This window comes from Coptis chinensis, chromosome 8 (genome assembly GCF_015680905.1).
Source record: "Coptis chinensis isolate HL-2020 chromosome 8, ASM1568090v1, whole genome shotgun sequence".
NCBI lineage: Eukaryota > Viridiplantae > Streptophyta > Magnoliopsida > Ranunculales > Ranunculaceae > Coptis > Coptis chinensis.
In genome coordinates, this window is record NC_141463.1 from 47,896,065 (window position 1) to 47,912,778 (window position 16,714).

General features: G+C 40.5%; 2 protein-coding genes across 2 annotated transcripts; one reads left to right on the plus strand and one right to left on the minus strand.

The window, feature by feature from the left end:
• Positions 1-2,525: 2,525 nt before the first annotated feature.
• On the minus strand, positions 2,526-3,467 carry LOC147481737 (uncharacterized). Its single transcript, XM_086579022.1, has one exon. It carries the CDS (start codon positions 3,465-3,467, stop codon positions 2,526-2,528), a length of 942 nt encoding a protein of 313 aa, XP_086435148.1.
• Positions 3,468-13,733: 10,266 nt separating this feature from the next.
• Positions 13,734-14,258, plus strand: LOC147481738 (uncharacterized). Its single transcript, XM_086579023.1, has one exon. It carries the CDS (start codon positions 13,734-13,736, stop codon positions 14,256-14,258), a length of 525 nt encoding a protein of 174 aa, XP_086435149.1.
• Positions 14,259-16,714: the final 2,456 nt, after the last annotated feature.

The following is a 16,714-nucleotide window of genomic DNA, read 5'->3' on the forward strand; positions in this document are numbered from 1 at the left end:
TTCCATCTCTAGAATATCACTTCAACTCCTGGTTTAATTATACACCAGCTGGGCAAACCAGAGGGCTAATGCTACTATAGGGTCTCGCACAAGACTGGACCTAGTGTTAACTGGGTCTCCCACGAGACTGGACCTAGTGTTAACTGGGTCTCCCACGAGACTGGTCTGGAGTATTAGCACTCCAAACTTGGTCAGACTCAGCCATTTTGGGACCGGATGTATAATCAAAACCTATTTTCCTAAGTAGTGATTCTGGACTACTAAAATACAGCCTGATCCTCACATGAGCATCATTAACCCTCCCCTTGGGAGGGTTTTAGCTCATGGTCCTTGGATGGATTTTATGTCTTGCATGTATGAAATGAAAAGGTGAAAAGAAGTAAAGGAAGAACTGTAAATTTAACTTGAAGAAAATAGATTTTATTTGAAGTTCAAGACTTCCTGTACCAACCTAATACAAAAGCTTCAAAGAAAGGAAAATACTATACATGAAATGTAAACACAAAATGGAATGCAAGAAGAGAACCCTCTCCTTTCTCCAACATCCAAAATATATACCCCCCTCTCTCACGTGAAGCCTTCCCCCCATTTATTATAAGTTTGTCTTTTCCTTTTTCAAAACATCCAAACTTTTTTTCACAAAGTTTGTCTTTTTCTTTTCAAAACATCCAAACTTTTTTTCACCCTTTTCTAATCAACAATCTAGTCATGCATTTATTGTTTTGTCTTTTCTTTTCTTGCAAGGTGTCACAAAAGTGTCCATCACTTGCCACTTGTCTATGCATGATGACTCATCATTTCTTGTGAGCCCACAGAGTGGGTCCACGTGCTATGTCCAGTGGCGGCCCGAATTTTGGCATTTTTACAACTTTCTGTCTTTGCATAGATCTCGTTGCCCTAGTCATTCTGGCAGTTCACTTATCAAAATCGGAGTCCAGGTTTGAATGATGTGAGCTTCGGAAGTTTACTGCTTCTTTACACTTGATCCCATTCTGCACTGGTTTTGTCCTTTTGGAATCTTCGGCTCTAGTCAAGCTTTGTTGGGCTTCACTGGGCTAAGTGGGAAGACTTCAAGTATGCACAATATTCTCATACTTTGATGCAGGTTTTATCATCATATTCACGTTAACTGTGAAAACCTGCAAAAGTACAAAAATATAATTATTTCATGATTATTAAACACATAATTAACCAAAATGTTATGTCTCTATAGGGTTTAATATTACAGTTTGGGGTGCTTATCACATCACCCCCCAAATAGCACTTTGCTTGTCCTCAAGCAAAGAAGAGACATTAAAACGATAAGTGGCAAAAAATGTGTTGTCCTAAAAGTCTTATTTCGCAGAGTGTGGTTGCATTGACCATATGCAACAAAGCCTTAAACCACTAGGAATTCCCTAGTGGACGAGATATAGCCTCGTGATAGTTTTCCAGAGAAGATACTCACAAACTTCATCTATACTACAACGACTCAGTAACAAAGGTTTGTTCCCTTAATTAATCTCAAATATCTATATATCTCACTAGTGGAGGAACAAGGATTAATTCCTTTGAAATTCAAATTAATATACATACAATAATCAAAACATCTACATATGAACATGCATGCAGTGATCTTTACAATGAAATTTACGAGCAGGGATGCTTCTGGATCCTTTGGATAGTGTCCTTAAGTAGGTTCTCACAGGTATGTGTCGAATCACAAATTCTCTCATATTTTTCCACTCAAGTTTTGCTAACTCCAGTGTGCAGTGGGCACACGTTTCCTCACATACTCAATGATAGTCAGAGGAGCCGAGGTCGAGAATTCACATTTACTACTTATTATCACACCATCCTACTCCTAATTGAGCTAGAGGTCTTTATTAGGTGTTATGGGGCTTAGGTGGTAATGTAGAAGAAAATGGAATGGAAAATTAAAAAATGATTAGTATGAGAGAATAAGGTCTTCGAGATATTTACACTAGAGAAATCCTTATTTTCTTTCCTACTTCTAACATTTTTTTTTTAAACGATTAGGGGTTCAGCAAACCCCAACCTATATTCACTCAAACTCTTGGATACATCTGACCTTGAGCATCTTCCTCCACTATTACATAAAGATCAACCATTAGTGGGGGGAATGCTATAGAAGGTTACATCTTGATTTAAAAAACTATCCTGATTAGTACTTATTTTGGCTAAGAGGTCAGCTGCTCTATTCCATTCCCTATACACATAGGAAATTCTAATCGACTCAAACTTGGTCATGAGTCCCCAAATAGCCTCAACAAGGTCCAAGCAATACTAAAGACAGAGTCCGACTCCAGCAAGATCTTGATACAATCTACACTGAGTGCTGCAAGCAGTCCCGCCTTAATACCTTTCAACTATTGAATAATCACAGAGCAAAGGTTAGAACGGCCCATATACATGAGTATAGGAGTACCTTCATGGTTTCGCAAGATACCACCATAACCAGCTCCCCTTTCATTCACCGATCCATCAGTATTGATTTTGACCTAGTCTACTGGAGGCTTTGTCCACTATACGAATTCTAAAATTTTTTGCGTTACCTTTAATTCAATACCAAGCCTTGCCATCATGCTTTTGGCCTCAAGGGAATCATCATCAGTCTCTTTGAGAACTCGTTGGAGGTAGGTTCTCATAGAATCAATAATATGTATGCTAATCAAATCGGCAGTGTGAGCTTTATCTCTGAACCTCCTGCTATTACGTTCGTTCCATATCCCATACACAGTAGCACATATCATAGTTCTTGCAATCTCGCTGGTGATGGAGTTCTTTCTGGTGAATCTCAGTATAAACTTCCATTCTGTCGATGACTCATGCACTATAGCACCTAATCTCATCCTATCCTTAACAGATTCATATATCCTCTTAGAGAAGTCACAATTGAAGAAGAGGTGTTGGGAATTTTTTGGGTATGAATCACAAAGACAGCATTTAGAGACAGACAGTACCTTTCTGTGAATTAACCGATCTTGAGTACCAAGGCATCCAACAAACAGTTGCCAGGTGATGAACGAGTGCTTTGGAACATTAAACTTACCCCATAGCATTTTATACCAGCTGACCTTCTCTCTCATTTTCTTGATAGCCATATACGCATACTTTGTAGAGAATTTTCCAGAGCTAGTAACTAACCATACTACCAAATCCTGACCAAGGTTCACATTGATGGGAATATGCAGAATATTCAATTTTAACTCTCCCTCTGGCAGATTGTGAACAAGCTCGTTCCATGCACCATTTGTAATATAGCTACTAACTGTGGCATCATCTAGAACAAGCAGAAGATTTTTAGCTTGGGAATTGTGGATAAGTAACTTTGATGACAGCCAAGGATCATGCCATAAACTTGTTCCTTCCCCATTTGACACCAAGCATTTGATATACTTACGGGCAATCTTCCTATGTTTCAAAATACACCGCCAAACCCAAGAGCAATCAAGAGGCACCTTCATAGTCCAAAAGTGCTTCCCTTTAATGTTATACTCTCAAGTCCATTTTGTCCAGAGGGTATCCTCTTTACTGGCTACCTTGAACATCAACAGTAAGCCGCTTTGTTCCATACCCTAGGATTAATAATACTCAACCCTCCTTCCATTTTATGTAATCTCAGAGTTTCATGACTTGCTTTATGCATCTTAGCTTGCATACTAGCTCCAGCCCAAAAAATTCTGATGCAAAGCTTGGCAACTTTGTCCAATACACCCACAGGAAGGATGAAAGTCTTCGCCCAGTAAATGTGAAACGAAGAGAGTATAGATTGAATAAGTTGTAGCCTTCCTGCATAAGATAAGGACCTATTCTTCCAATTAGACATACGGATAGTGATTCTCTCAAGCAAAGGAAGACAATCCTTGATACTGAGTCTAGCAGCAAAAAGAGGTAGACCCAAATATTTTATCGGGGGAGTAACGAGCTGAATGACTAGTAACCCTGCTAGAGCCATCCCATCATCTCTTGACATATTGCCTATGAGGATCGTAGTCTTCAGGATGTTGATCTTCAGCCCAGTGAGAGAAGAGAAATAATCAAGAACATAATTTACTGCTGCAATAGACCCTGATTCCCCTTTGCAAAACAACAGGACATCATCGGGGAAACTTAGGTGAGTAATAGCAAGTCTCTTGCATTTAGAATGAGGGAGTATGCTTTTGGATTGTAGACCTTTCTTGAGCAATCCACCCATAATTTCCATAACCAGATCAAAAAGGTACGGAGACAGAAGGTCACCTTGCCTTAGCCCCATTTTCCCTTCAAAGTAACCATAGGGGCTCCCATTGACAAGGATAGAATAACTCGGAGAAGTGAAGCACATAGATAGCCATGAAATAAACTTCTCAGGAAACTTGAATCTTTTGAGAACTTGAATAAGAGAATCCCAGTTGACCATGTCATAAGCTTTTTGGATATCTACTTTGATAGTACATCTCTGTGGCCCATGTTTCCTATTGTGGCCTCTGAGAAGTTCATGAGCTAATAGAAGGTTGTCTTGGATACATCTCCCTGGGACAAAAGCTGATTGATTGAGACCAATTAACTGATCCATATAAGGCTTCATCCTATTACTAAGAACCTTGGCAATGCATTTGTAAGTAATATTACAACAAGCAATTGGTCAAAACTCATCAACTTGAGTGACAACAGGCTTTTTAGGAACTAGGCACAGAAACGTAGCGTTTGTACCTTTATGGATTTTGTTGAGTATGAAAATGGCTTTGCCAACTCTCAAAAAATCTCCTCCCATAGTGTCCCAGTAATTTTTGAAAAAGAATGTTATGAACCCATCAGGTCCTGGAGCTTTAGAATCATCCATAGAGAACAAAGCATGAATAATCTCCTCATTCGTAACATCTTCAGAGAGTTTACTACATCTCTAACTGGAATCTCTTCTAGCAAATATGTACTATTGGCTGGAGACTAAACACCTAGCAGCTCTTGGTAAAAACTAATAAAAACATTTGAGACTTGGCCTATTCCTTCATGCTTAACCCCATTAAGATCTGATACAGTCCACACAAAGTTTTTATTCTTCCTTTCTTTTATGGCCTGATGGAAGAAAGCATTACCTTTGTCACCATAGTCCAGCCTAATCATTGTTAGCCTTTGTCTTTAGTTCCATATAGTCCATCTCAATCAGCTTACACAATCTAGTCCTCACTTCTCTTTCCTTTTCACATAATATTCCATCGTTAGGAGCATTCTGCAACTCTTTTTGTACCCTGCTAAGTTCTACCATTGATGCCTCAGTGTTGATGTGAATGTCCGACATATGTACCCGAGCCCATCCTCTCAGCTTGTTCTTAAGTAACTTAAGTTTATGCACCATGATGTATAGCGCACTGCCCATCACTTCTGTGTTCCAGACTTGCTGAACCACCGCTTTATAGTTGTCATGGAGAGCCCAGAAACTACAAAACCGGAAAGAGATTCTACCTCTTTCAGAATCTACCAAATGAACCACCATGGGAGAGTGATCAGATATTCCTTGGGGAAAGAACTCAGCGGAAGCATTGCCAAATACATAAAAGACCACTGAATATTGATAAGGACTCTATCAATCTTTGACCATTTCCTGTTAATACCAACTCCATAGTTTGTCCATGTATAATAGCACCTTGAAGCTTTGAGATCAAACAACCCTGTATCAGCTAGGTAGTCCCCAAAAGGAATCATTTCTCTAGGATGCACCAGCTCACCAATCCTTTAATGAGAATGTAAAACATTATTGAAGTCCCCATGAACATACCAAGGCCCAGAGATGCTTTGGTGGAGGTGTCGGAAATCCATCCATAGCCCCATTCTATCCTAACTACTATTACTAGCATAGATAATAGTAGACAAAAAACTGGTAGACTTCAGGAGCATTGTCACCTTTAAGTGGATAAACTGAGAAGTTTCATGCAGTTTACATACGTCCACAAAACTTGGGTCCCATAGGATCCAGATTCTCCCCCTCGGATTACTATAGTAGTTGCTTTCAAAATTCCAACTCGGAGCACATATACCACTCATGAGTTTACTCTTGGTCTCCTTAACTTTAGTTCCAAAAGGCCCATAAGGCAAACTTTATTCTTCACAATGAACTTATTTATTTCCTTTGCTTTTTTTAGATCATTTAGACCCCTAATGTTCCATGTGCAAAACTTCACCATTACTGATTAATGTTTCTTACTCCCTGACCCCTTAGGCCTACCTCTCTTCTTCTTCTCAGAAACATGAGCATCTTTATTATGCTCTTTCTTTCGGAACCAAGATTCTCCTCAGTGCTAGTTGCTCGCTTTTGTGCCCTTGTTTTAGCTTTGACTACCACTTCCTTCAGGGGCTTATGATCAGTGAAGTATTCGACAGGAACTCCCTCAGAAATGTCATCCTCAATATCTTCCTCACTATCTGCAAAGACCTGAAAAGAATTCTACTTATTGAGGAACTGCTCCTTAAGGTTGTTACCAACATTAGAATGTGTGGTGACTGTTTGGGATGGCTCACTTCCTGGCACTTGTTCTTGAGGAACCACACTAATCTCCAAAGGAGTCAGGACTGAGGTCTTCCTCGGATTCACTGGCAGAAAGCTTCGCAAAGCCACTAGCTGATTTGGTACTGATACACCCTCTATAGAATGAACAAATGGAACTAACTCCATCCCACATGCTTGAATATCCATATACTCCCCATCCTCACATTCTGTGTAATTTGAGCCACCATCTATAACATCATCTTGTCCATGAGCCTCTTCTGGCTCAATATTGGTGTTAATAACAGGTTTGACTCTCCAAACTTGTTTGGGTCCCAAGGGGCAATTTGACACCTTATGCCCAAACTTGTTACACCTAGTACAGGAGCTAGGCACCCAAGGATACTCTAGAGCAGGATCAATAACTTCATCTCCCATCTTCACTAGAATAGAACTCTAATACGAATAGTCTATTGGTACTACCACACAAATCTTAGCAAATGTTAGCCTGGTTCTTGCCCTTGTGGCTTCATCCATATTCAATGGGTTGCCAATTAAACATGCTATATAGCCCAGACCATCATCAGTCCATAACTCCTTTGGCAAATCCATGAGCTTTACCCAGATGGGGATGCTAGTAATTTTATGTCTTTGAGCTTCAACTTCTCGAGACCATTGGCGGACCACAAACAATCACCCAGCAATAAAGATAGGGTCTGCTTCCAACACTTGCTTTCTATCATCATCAAGATGGAATTTAAAATAGAACAGCTCCCTATCAGTGGAAATAGTATAGTTTCCTTTTATCTTCCATGTTTTAGCCAGAGAAGCTTTAACTAGAGGGAATGGAAGCCTTTTCTCTACAAAGAACCCAACTACATAGTCTTTCCACATAGAAATACCTTTCTCCAGGATATTAGCTGGTATTTCTACTACACCATCAACATGGTGAGTTTCAAATCTTCGTAGGGAAGTATTGTTACTGCTCGAGCCATCTTGAAAGAGGGAACTCCAAGATCCTTGAGTCCCAAACCCAGAGGACCCAATTTGATTTGTGGGGGGTGGGGGTGTTATGGAAGAAAATGGAAGGTCAGCCATTTGTCTGGGTAGAAAATGGTGGCTGAAAAGTTGCATGAAAAGGAAAGAAAAATAGGGAACAAACGGATAAGATCTTAGACCCTAGATTTAAAAGCTAAAAAGGGATAGAAATGGAGCACTCGATCATGGAATTAGAATAGTGTTAAGTTACCATGTTGCTCCAAAAAGAGGCCTCCATTTCATACTTAGCTTTTTTAAGCTTTTGTATTCCCTTTTGATTTGATTTTGGGGAAATTCTAACTTTGATTTTTCTTTTGATTTTTGGAAACATATTTCTATTTCTATTTTTCTTTTTCTTTTCTTTCTGAAGCAGGTAACTAATTTTGATTTGTAACAAGTTTTTCTCTTCATTTTTCCACACTTCATCCTATTTCTCATACTCATCATCTAGGTGGGCATATTTATTTGTGGTTAATAGATGGGTAAGGATTTTTTTGGTGAAAATGAAAGGGTTAATGAAATGTTACGTGGGGCAACTAGCGGTAAATTTTTTACAAGTATGAATTTTTGGCTATATCCATCCAAAGAAGGCCTAGATTCTCGCCTAGGATTTGGGTAGTGATCAAGTAAGTAGACGCGTGATTTTCTCTATTTGGAAAAGGAACTCCTCTGTATCATTACTCATATATCACACATGTTGAGGCTTTTTGGTTAGATTCTTACAGGATATGGAAATTAAGTTGTCTAACCGTGGGTCCCAAAAACTTGCTGCTATGTACATTCAATGACAGTCAGTGCATGAATGCTCATGAAAAGATGTAAAAACTATTGCATACCTATTAACTTACGTTTCTAAGATCAAATCCTAATTCTAATGCTAGGGTGAGATTTCTAGATATTTTTCATCACAGAAAAAGAAACGAGACTTTGTCACTAAATACACTTATTTAGACATAAAATAAAACTATATACAACCTATAATTGTTTAATTTTTGCAAAAGGTTTTAACCACCCCCAAATAGTAGAACGTTGTGTCCTCAAAGTGTCAAGAGGAAGAAAGAATATACTTGAGAGGCTTGAGCAAAAATAGAGCTTATATCTTCAACATAAAATTATGCTAACACAACATATGTTATACAAAAATAAAAGGGAAATGGCACATCAAGAACTAAAACAACAAATATGCACATCAACTTACACTGCCCTAATTAAGAATTAGGGGTATGTCCATTCTAGCTTCATCTCTATCAAAGTGTCATTCTTTGGCGTCACGCCAGTTTATCATGGTCTACCGAACTTTGCTCCACTTTCTCTTTTTAGAAGTGTCCAAATGAGCTATCATGTCTTTGTCTTTGGGGACACAACAAACGTACTTTAAGTACTTTGAAGAGCGCCGACGCCAGACCCGAAATCTCAAAGAATGAATTATCCTGTTCACCAGACACATAAAATCTACTTGTATCCAGTCTTGAAAAGTGGCCGAAAACTGTGGGAAGAATGCCCTCATTATCTGGCATGCGGTAACGGGCAAGGTGAAATAATGGTGTCAAAAATGACGAGCCCTTTTCAGGTTCTCAATTACTAGGTTTGTAATGTCGAAGAAGGTATGTTGCTGAGCGAGAGCATGGAAAGTCTTGCAAGTTGATTCAGTAGTAGTGGAAAAATGTCAATCCCTCATGATGTTCAGAAGGATAAATAACATGGCAATCCCGACATTCATTATCATACTTGCTAGGGGAATTGTTTTGTCCGGCCATCAACCAGGTTCTTTACATTCAACGACATATGTGAAGCCATCGCCATAGAGGCCAGTGAAATCTTCCCAAAAGTAGTGGCGATGGCCGGCGAAATCTTCCCAAAAGTAGTGATTAAAAGAGTTATGTATGATGTATTGAATGGTGGGGGTGAGCTCATGATAGGGAAGGTCCAAAGTCATAGCAACTGTTGGCTCATAAAAGAGATGTATGGTGTTACCCATACGGATTGTGAATCTGTTCAAAAAGAAACCATGTGCACCATTAAATGTTGTTGTATCCTCCATATGATCATAAAAATAAGCCGCTAAACGTAGAGAGTATGTCTACTTAGGTTGCAGAATGAGGGATGACTAACCAGCTTGGGTGATAAGGTCTCTAAAATGAAGTCCATACGAAGGAGGATCCAACAAAGCCTGGAAGGATTGTTTAGGGATGATCTTTGGAGGTTCCATTATTGGAGATGCAGAAGATGTGTGATGAAAGACACCACCTGTAGACAAAGATAAACCAATTTTTAGAATATGATAGAAATGACTAAGTAAAAACAAATGACATTGATTACAACAGGAAAATTGCACTATACTTAATTAGGGTTATTAAAGAAAAAACTTAAAAACAAAAAATGACAAAGGACAGAAATTCTAACGAAAATTTGCGAAAATTTAATTTGTGTCATGGCCTGGGTAACGTCGAGGATCCTTAGGTGAGAGAAATCCATTTATAAGATTCTCGATGAAGTCAATCCGTGCAACAGCCCGTTGCAACAGGGCGCTCTGTATCTGGTAAATCTCGGATTGGTTCTCCATTATGAGATTGTGATTTGCCAAGAACTGGTTGTGGATGTGCAAGAATTGTGCATGTTCCTCGTTGTGCATTGTCTGAAGGTCGTGAAATTCAAGAAGACTAGTGATGATGATGTTCTGACGTGTGTATAATGTCATTAGTCCTTGGTGAATTAAACGAAGGTCTGCCATAGGATTAAATACGTTGTGTATTGCATTGTCAGCGAAGATGTTGACAGAGGAAAAAGCTTCGCTGATTTCTGCACCGGCATGGTTCTTTGCAACGTACGGAGTCTAAAAACCATTCAGACAAACGGAGTGAATGGTGAGAATATTAGCTGTTATGAGATGGGTAGTAGGAGTAGTGTCACAATGGTTGGCAAATGAGATAACTTTTTCCTGTCACGTGCAATCGCATTCCAGAGAAATTAAATTATGCACAAATCATTGCTTTTAGTCTGCAGGACCCAGAGTAGATGGAGGAGGTTATTTTGGAAGTCTTAGATGTGTTGAGCACATTATAGGCTAGCCATTGGATCACAGCTAATTGGTTCTTTTGCAAGGATCGCTGATAAATAATGCGGTTTTTCCGATTGTATTCGCCGTAAAGGATAGTTGCAAACATTATATGCCTTATATTGTCGAATGGTGAATCCTGAAAGTGTACCCCAGGGTTCGTTATGGGTATTTGAAGTACCTCAGATATGATTTCCGGAGTCAATTCGCACTCGCATCCGTTTGCACGGACAAAGAATTGTCCGTTTTGGAAATAACCGTGTGTATAGAAATGCAGAACCAACTCTCTGGAATAAACTGCCTCCTTATGATGTAATAGAGGGAACCATCCGCGACGTAAAATTTCAGTGTCAAAATATGGTTGAAATAAACCGCTCTAAAAATTTTCCATAAAGTTTTGCTCGGGCACGAAAATTCGAGTAAGGGCCATTGAAGATGGAAGGAATAGAGTGGCGCAGATAATTCAGTGAAAAAGGGAAGACTGGAATGTAGAGGTGTCTAGCCTAGCTATAAATAGGCACAAATCTGAAAGTTTAGAAAATACAGATCGAGGTGTCACAAGGTAGTTGGACCACGTGTATCTTCTAAAATAATTCTATCAAAGTGCTTGCTCAAAAGATCGTTTAAAGGCAGATCCCTGAGACTGTGAGTCAAACGTGGGAAGAGATAGAATATACGAGAGAAGGTTTCACAGGTTAGTTTGACCAACTTGTATATTCATAAATCAATTAAACAAGGCGCAAAAGGCAAAAGTGGATGTAGTGTGGAGGGGAAAGAATAAGGCATGCGACTACAAGGAGTGGCGCACTTTTCCTTTTTTTTTTTTTAGTGAGATCTCTAGATGTAGCATAAGTAGAAGAACAAGTAATACAAATACGTAGATGGGATCTTACATTAAGTTGTAACAATGTACAGGGATGTGAAAACACACCATAATGACAACCGAAAAAAAAAGATCTAGATATTAGATATGACTATATGCCACATCAACAACATTGCGGTAATAAAACTAACGAGCATGAAGACTTGAGTAGCATATTCAATTTGTTGCTGCTCGAACTTTTCTAGTGCATCCATGAAGCTGAAGATTGGTAAGAACTTAAAAAAAACATAATTGGAATTAAAGAAATAGTGTATAGCTTAGTGTATAATTGGAACTTAAAAAAACATAATTCGACAATGTATTAGCTTCTGCAGCGATAATAGATGTCTGTGGTTTAGCTGGGATGCTGGGATTATGTATTCGACAATGTCTATTACATCTGTGGTTTAGTAATAGATGATAAAGGGTGCATGATAATGAAGGGGATATGAAAATGGGGACCAGTTTAGGGGAGACTTGCAGCGAGATAACTTAGGTTGCATTTCTGATCCAGTGCTCTATTCTCTTTCCCTAAACAGCAAAAAAAATATTAGGTAGAATCTCCTTATCCACAACCCTTACATGTTTCCTTCTACTTTTGGTAAAATCCTCCATTGTTAACAGTGTGAGTTCATTAGTGGAAGCAAACAAGTAAAACTCCTGTGTGTCTTGAGATCTATTAGATGGCGTCTACACCTTTTGGATTTAAGGAAGGCAGGCATCAGTGTCGCTACTCTAGTGAGATATCTTCAAGAGAGGAAACCGCTCAACAACCATTTCGATCTACGGTCTTATGCCATGGCGGCTCAGACCAAGGTGGGTAGAGATATTGATAGCGCAACTCTACCTGCACCAGGTTGGCATGGTGAGTTTCCCACCATCAAGCTTCCTAAAGCAGAAGTTCAGAAAGGCTTGGACTACTGCAAGTTAGCATTGGTGGGCAGAATCGATCTTCAACTTCTGAAGTTTGACAGAGTATGTGAGCTGGTTTCGCAAAAATGGCCAACTAAAGGGGAGGTAAAAATCACACCCTTAGGAAGAGGCTACTTAATGTTTAAATTTTCAGAGGAGGAAGATTTCAAGCTCATTTGGGGACAAGGCTCTTGGCTTTTTGACAAGCAGGTGTTGCGCCTCAACAAATGGAGCCCAAACTTTTCTATCGACAAGCAAACTCAATCTAATGCTTTAGTATGGGTTAAATTCCCTGGGCTAAGCATGGAATATTGGGAGGTCAAAACTCTGATGGCTCTGGGAAAAACGGTGGGTAGACCATTGCATATCGATGATACCACTACAAATAGAACTAATGGGTTCTACACCATGGTCCTTTGTGACATGGATCTATCGAAGCCGGTACCTGAGAGAATCTGGGTGGAAGTAGAGGACTCGGACATCCAGTTCTGGCAAAAAGTGGAAGTAAAAAAGATGCCCAAATTTTGTTCACATTGTAAGGGTATTGGGCATCTCGTCTCAGAGTGCAGACATCTTAAAGTTGCACTGGGTAAAGAGAAAACCAACAACACCAATCCACCAGTCCAAGCTCAGGTTCCCAACAAAGGAAAATCAGCTAAGGAGGCGTCAACTCGGGGTGAGGGGGCTGAGTTTACCCAACATCTCTCAAAAAGCCAGAAGAAAAAACTAAAGAGGAAACAGAGGCAACAAGGAACAAAGGAACATGGTGAGACGTCAGGAGAGCATGAGGAGGTACAAGAAGTTCATCAGGTGCCTGACTCTGAGAGGGATAACGAACAGCAAGAGACGACTCTGGAACACGATGATGATTCTACAGAACACTTTGAAGATGCACGGCCCGAGCCACAACATCGGTCGGCGGGGAAGCTTCAGAGGATCTAGATCACCAGGAATCGAGAGTTAACGAAGAGTTAGTAACTGCCATTGTACCTTTTGTCTCAGAGGTACCGCTAAGGTGTGAAGTGAACATTAGTAACAACTTCAGTACTCTTGATACTGATGACAACGTCCCCAAGATGCAGGATGAGTTGGTGAGAGAAGCTGGCCTCGTGTCAGGGAGGTGGAGTGATCAAGTTGAAACTGACCCAGTCCAGTTACCAGTGAAAAGAGGTAGGGGAAGACCAAAAAAAGGGGAAGGTACTAGTTCACAAGCTCGATCTTTACCGAAAGTACAGGTGCAAAAACCTAAACCAGCCCATTAATGACGCCACTCTATTGGAACATTAGGGGAGCTATAAAGGGTCAAGCCATGGAGAGGATCCGTAGCATGGTGAAGAAATTTCAGTTTGATGTTATTTGTCCGCGAACCTTTGGTAAAGCCGAAGAGCAGGTCAGTTTTGAAAATGGGGTTGCCGGACTATGATGAGTGCTTTTTCCACAATGATGAAGTCGATAGAACAGGCAACCTTTGGATATTGTATAAGAGAGGATTGCAAATAAACCTTGTACATGCCTCAAGGCAGCAAATAACAATTGAGGTAGAAGGAGTTGTCATGTCTTTTGTTCATGCCCACAGCCTAATGCTCCACAGAAGACAACTCTGGGCTGAATTGGTGGCTATGAAGACGGATTTGCCATGGTTGGTTGCAGGCGACTTCAACTGTGTCCTGAGCTACTCAGAGAAAAGGGGAGGGAGACCTCCGATGAGACTGGCAATGGAAGAATTCCACAATATGATCAACGGTTGTTGCCTTATGCAAGCCAATTCCCAGGGCCAAACTTTCACTTGGTGTAATAATCAAGCTGGAGCTGGCAGAATAGTGTCTATGCTTGACCGCATTTTGGTTAATAATGCTTGGAACTGTAAGTTCACGGGCTGGAGGTACAAAGTGCTCAGCAGAGTGGCGTCTGATCACTCCCCCCTTTGATGTGATTTTGTACAGATTCCCAGACTAGGTAACGCTCCTTTTAGATTCAATAAATTTTGGATTACTCACCCAACCTTCCTGCAGACTGTCTTCACCAGCTGGAATCAGTCCCTGCATGGAACCCCGATGGTAGTGCTCATGAAAAAGCTTCAAAGACTCAAAAAAGATCTTAAAATTTGGAACCTTGAAGTGTTCGGGAATGTCGAAATAAATCTCACCAAAGCCCAGGAGGAACTGAGTCAGGCTCAACAAGAAGTGGACATGAACTTGGAGGATAGTCAAGCAGTGAACCAAGTTATGCTTAAAGAAGCCCAACTTTGTCAAGCTATGGCCGACCACCAGCACTTGTGGAGAGCTAAAAGCAAAGACAAATGGGTTGGAGAAGGTGAAAGAAATTCGGCCTACTTTCACGCTCTGTATAAAACTAGACAGAGTAAAGCTATGATTCACGAGCTGCAAAATGAGGAGGGTGTGCTAATGTCTACACAAACTCAAATTCAAGAATATGCGGTGAAATCGTATACACAAAAATTCTTGAAAAATCCGGTGATCCAGGATGATGCTCTACTGGAATCCATCCAGCCTTCTCTTACGGCTATGGATGCAATGTTCTTGTCCCAAACCCCCAATTACGAAGAAATTCAACAAGTGGTGTTTATGATGAACCCGGACAGCTCTCCAGGGCCAGATGGATTCTCAGGTTGCTTCTACCATGCTTGTTGGTCTATTATTAGGATTGATGTGTGTTTTGCTATACAGTCCTTTTTTGTTGATCCAAGAATTCCACAAGGTTTCAACTCTAATTTCTTGTCACTCATCCCGAAGGAGAGAAACGCGGTCAAACTGATCCAATTCAGGCCAATATGTTTGAGTAACTTCAACATGAAGATTATTTCTAAGATCCTCCAAGTCAGACTAAATAAGTTCATTGGGAGGATCATATCTCCACAAAGAAGCGTGTTTTATTCCAGGGAGAAGTGTGCACTCCAATATAGGGCTTGCATCGAAATGGTGAATGAAATTTGGATATAAAAAGATTTGGAGGAATGTGGTGATGAAGATTGATATTTCTCAAGCTTCGATACTTTAAGTTGGGAATTCTTATTTCAAGTTCTCGCCCGATTTGGTTTCCCAATTAGATTCATCAACTGGATTCATTGTATTCTAAAGTCAGCGAAAATGTCGGTCCTTATCAATGGTGGGCCTTGCGGCTTCTTTTCAGTGGAAAGGGGTCTAAGGCAGGGAGACCCCTTATCACCTCTCCTCTTTGCATTAGCTGAAGAGGTACTGAGTAGAAATATCCTAGAATTGAGAAACAAGAGACTGGTTGGATCGATGGTGATTAACAGGGGGCAGATGGGTCCTTCACACCTACTCTTTGCGGACGACATAATCATCTTTGCGAATGGTAAGATCCGAGGGCTGAGACATATTTCAGATTTGCTTTTTAGATACCAACAAGCAGCGGGGCAGTTTCTTAACAAGGCTAAATGCAAGCTCATCTTGGGTGGCATCACACTTGCGCGGAGAAGGGCCATAGCTGAGGAGTTTGGTATAACAGAAGGGGCTCTTCCAGAGAAATATTTGGGCGTACCGTTGTTGAAAGGAAGAGTTACTAGAGCAGGGATTCACATACCGCTTGATAAAATCAGATCGAAAATGGCCAATTGGAGGGGAAGGCTACTGTCCTTTCAAGGGAGAAGCATCATGATCAAGGCAGTGCTTTCCAGTATACCTATACATAACATGGCTCTGTACAAATGGCCAGCGAGTATCATTAAAGAAGCGGAGCGGGCCATGAGAAACTTCTTGTGGTCAGGGGAGTCGAGTAAAAAGATGGCAATCACAGTGAAATGGGAACAGGTCTGTAAACCAGTTGAGGAAGGAGGCTTGGGGATAAAAAAGCTTAAAGAAATTAACCTTGCCATGTTGATGAAACTTGCCTGGAACTTTAAATGTGGTTCGGATGATTTTGCAAAGTTTATGCGACTCAAGTACCTAACGACGGATGGAGCCCAAATTGGTTACCACAAGTACTCTTCTATATGGCCTGGTATCAGGAGAGCCTTGAATGATATCGATTCAAGAAGCCAATGGGTAGTGGGGTCAGGCAATAGGATTGATTTTTGGAGGGACAGATGGGCAGGCACACGCTCGATCCAGGAAGCATTCCATCTTACCGACAGGGAACTCAGAGGCTGTTCCTCTAGAGTAAGCTCTATCATTGGCAACGGTCGCATATATTGCCCATCTGCTATCCTGGAGCTGATCCAAAAAGCTGGTCTAAGCATTAACGACATGAAGAGGGCTGAGGAGGATACACTAATATGGCTACCTGAGTTAAAGGGTGATTTCTCTATAGCCTCGGCTTTTGAAGCTATTAGAAATAAAGGAGTAAGGGTGCATTGGCATGGAGCTGTTTGGAATCGCTTTACTCATCCCAAGCTAGCGGCTAA